At 43.2% G+C, this 3,956-nt stretch overlaps 1 protein-coding gene across 1 annotated transcript in view; it reads left to right on the top strand.

Moving 5' to 3' along the window:
* MTMR12 (myotubularin related protein 12) overlaps nt 1–3,956 on the top strand; it is a 56,964-nt gene that overhangs the window by 23,839 nt on the left and 29,169 nt on the right. The window contains exons 7-8 of the mRNA XM_019531918.1: nt 158–281; nt 735–819. Coding sequence (XP_019387463.1) covers nt 158–281; nt 735–819 — 209 coding nt within the window. The remainder of the gene's footprint in view (nt 1–157; nt 282–734; nt 820–3,956) is intronic.

Below are 3,956 nucleotides of genomic sequence, written 5' to 3'. Positions count from 1 at the left end.
GTCCAGCCTGAAACGGTCTTGCAGGAGTTTGTGACCGTTCAACCTAGTCATCCCTTGGGGCGCTCTGGTGAACAAACGTTCCTCCAGATCTTGGTGGTCACCCCTTTCTTGGACACTTTGCAATACTATTTTTTCTAATCTAATGGTTTTCTGACAGATGCAAAAAACAGAACTGTAATGTTTGATACTTTTAAAGACTGGCATGAGGAACTGGAAAGAACCAAGGGGAATGTGAAATATGAAGTAGTGAGTGTCAATGAAGGCTACAGAGTCTCTGAAAAGTAAGTTTGCCCACTGAAATATTTGCATAACTTTCTGTAGTAATTGTTAATATTAGCATCAGTTACTTTTAAGTTTATACTTGTTAAAGAGCTCTTGTCAGTGTAAACTGTATCTGCAATAGGGGGAATTTGGTGTAGTTCTACAAGTGACCCCTCCATGTTGAAAACAAATCTTATTTTCAAGTAGCAAGCTTTTTGTGTTAGGATCCAGCTACTTTAAGGATTTAATGGAACTCATGATGGCATATAAGTACAAAGTGTCATATGAACAAGAAATGACTACTTTGTCCAGTTGAAATAAATGCTTAACTCAATCTTGCAGTAGCCAGAATTTTTTTCCTTGGTACCACTTAAGTGTTAACTGTAGGTAGTTTTTCAGCATTATACAAAGAACATTATGGCTACTGCAGAGTTCTTAACTACAAGGAACTTTTTTTTTTCTTTTTTTTTTAGATTGCCATTATATTTTGTTGTTCCCAAGTCTTTTCTCAAGTCTGTGACTGAAAGTATCTTGGTGCACCAAGGGAGAGGCATTCCCGTGAGTATATAAACATTGGTGAAGGGTGAGAGAACTTTTACTTGTCAGTTGGAAAATTTCTGTGAATATTCTAGGCAGAGTGTTTTAATGCATAAGATTAGCACACTCAAGTCCTTTCTGTAACAAACACAGTAAAAGGAGAAACAGCAGCAAAAAGGACATAATATAGTTCTTCTCTTCTAAATATTAGAGAGCAGAAGTAGGAAAACACAGCAAAACAGTAATTTGTTCATCTTTCAGTTGCTGAGTGTGCACAGCCCCTACTGTCTTCACCTATGAAGCAGAAGTCCCTTACGTCTGTGTTCTTAAACTAGATTCAGTCTGGGTGGTGGGAGACACTAGTTGCTTTGTTCTCTTTTCTGGCTCTAGTCAGTGACATTCAGAGTGATTCAGTGCTCTCATAGTCAAGTATTTGAAAGGATAGACCTACAGCATTTATTATACAGGAACTGAAGTTTAGCTAACCATGGCTTCTGGGCAACTCCCCATCCTGGGCAGTTCCTGCACACGGGGCAGTGCTGGCTGCGGTGGTGCTGGTGGCAGTAGCTGCTAATGCAACAACTGTTGGGTTTTGTACCTGGGACTGCTGCCCTAGTTGCTCCCCCTCAGTTATGCTGCTAGGATTGTCATCTTAGTGGAAGTCCCAGTAACAGGTTTTTAAAAGTCCTTAAATTAATTCCTAGTTGCACCTATTTGAAAGCTAAAATCATAATTTTCTTAGATAAAATGGCAGTGACACGGTAATGTGAAACCTTTGATTTGATTGTCTTGATACAAAGTTAGTTTCACCATGCTTCTAAAGTATGGCTTCTGGGTTTTTATAAAATGGTAGCACTGATCTCAAAATTACTTAATAAAACTGTAGAACTGGCAGGTTGGGACACAAAGCTTCTAACATGTGGAGGACAGTGTGAGTTCTTTTCTCTTCCTATATCAGCAGTTATATTGTAGGTCATATTATAACTTGGTTACCCTCCATAATGATAGGAGGCTGATATGGCTGCAAAGGAATAATTGAGTTGTTTTATATATAAACTGATGTTCCTGATGAGAGAGATGCAGAACTTGACTTCCAGGTCCAAGGTAAAGCATGCCTTTGTGAATATGCCAAAAGTCCAGATAATAAGTCCAGCTGTCACCCATCTATGCCATGACTCTCCAACTTCTAAGTAGCCAGGGGTTGCATACCCTGTGAACTGCGCTAGCAGGAGCCTCATTTGTACAAGCCATGGGCCTGTGGGCTACCCCTTTCCCATGCCTCTCCTCTGCACTGCTTGCACATGTCATCTGTTCCACTGTGCATGTGGGCAGCCTGCACTGTGGCTTCCTCCCTGTACTGTGCCATGGGCTTTCCCAGTGCTGCAAGCTGCACTGCCTCCCCCCTCAACCCACTGGGGTGGAAGCAGGAAGCAAATGAGAACCTTCCTGCAGCAGCAGCCAAAGCAATAGGAGGTGCAGCATTCAGGTAGGGCTGCATATGAACCCTTGGGCTAGGGAGAGACATTAAAAAAAGCCTGAGCCTGACTTGATTCAGTCTTTGCAGGTTACTGAAAGACCCGGCTAGGTTGAATCAGTTTGTGACTGCAGAAACATCCCAGTAATGCAGGCATATGCCTGCAGTGGCTCAGGCTAGAAGCCTGGGGGCTCTAGAGCAGCCCTCCCTTCCCTTCTTTAGTGCTGAGCTGGGGTGTGTGGCCAGGCTCTGGCAGGATGCTCTGATTAGGGAGGGGTTCCCTAACCTTCTGACCAGCTCAGTAAGGAATTGATAACAGTGTTTATCACCCCATTAATAAAACAACTGAGGGGCATCACCAGCTACCTGTTGATTCTGCCTTTGTCCCTTCTACCACAGCACAGACTGTAGCCAGCATGTGGTCTGCTAGCTAGTGCTGAGAAACATCTGTGTAAGGTAGAGGGGAGAGCAGGGGCAAGCCAAGGAGAGGCCTGCAGTCTCTGCTGAGCTCCAGCCAGGGAGCAAAGGGGAGTGGCCAGTCCTGCTGTGGAGCAGAGAGCCACACCCACCCCAGAGAGCATGCCAGGAGTCTGGTTGAACTTAAACCAGTAAGAGGTCTGGGACAGACATTACATAAACTGGTTTGACCCAAGTCAGTTAAACCTGGTTGAATGTAGTATATCAGACTCATCTCTAACCAGTCTCAGCCATTTTCCAAACTGGTTTATGTGCAGTAAACATCTGTTCTGTTACAGGTTTAAACCAGTTTCTGATCACTTTAAACTGATTTATGTGTACTATCTGTTCCTAGCCTCACAGGCTGCATGTGGCCTGTGGGCCTCCAGTTGAACAGTCCCAATTTTGCAATAACTTTTCTTGCTAAGCACAGATGCTTTTTGTTTCCTGTTGCCTTTTGTTGTTTTTTCCTTAAGCTATCTTGCTTGAAGATTACAAAACACAACCTAATCCTGCATGTCAGGTTTTTTTTTTGTTATTAAGGGAGTAGTGTTGTGTTCCCAGGAGCTGTTGGTGAACTGTCTTTAGGATGAGACACAGTAAATAAAATGCTGTACTCAAAGGGCTAAATAGCTGTTGTGGATTTAGTTAGTCTGGAAGTGATGTTTTGCGTGGGCATTTTCTGCCTCCTTCCACTCTACCCAGGAAGTCATCTTCCTGAAGAAGTAGTAACGGGGGCTATTTTGATGCATTTCCAAGGACTGTTTAGGCAAACCTTATGGTAGGCAAACTTTATGGGGTTGGGGAGAGGTCTTTAACCATACCTTTTTTAGATAAAGTAAGTGCAAAATTATTATTAATAACTCTAAGGATTAAACTTGACTTTTCAGAGTAATACTGTTAAGTGCTTTTATGTGAAACACCTGCTTTGGTTCTAAACTTTAAGATTGCTACAGTATTGAGTGACTCATTAGCAGGGTTCTGAGGGAAAATGGAGTATAAAATGCAAATTTTCCCCTTTACTAGATGAAAACTGGATTTCTCATTTTAGTGGAGAAACCTGTGGATTTTGAAGTTGTGCAAAGAGCTCTCTGCAGGCTGGCAGAGTTCTAACCAGCAGGGGGCTGGGAGGGATTAGAAGGAGGGCAGTCAGGAAGGGGGTGGCCAGGCAACTTCGAGAGTAGCTCCCACAGGTAATGTGGGTGGGAAAGGGTTAAGCCCCCCCCCC

Source organism: Crocodylus porosus, unplaced genomic scaffold (assembly GCF_001723895.1).
Source record: "Crocodylus porosus isolate Cpor-Errol unplaced genomic scaffold, CroPor_comp1, whole genome shotgun sequence".
NCBI classification, from domain to species: Eukaryota; Metazoa; Chordata; order Crocodylia; family Crocodylidae; genus Crocodylus; species Crocodylus porosus.
This window is presented reverse-complemented; position numbering and strand designations above follow the sequence as displayed.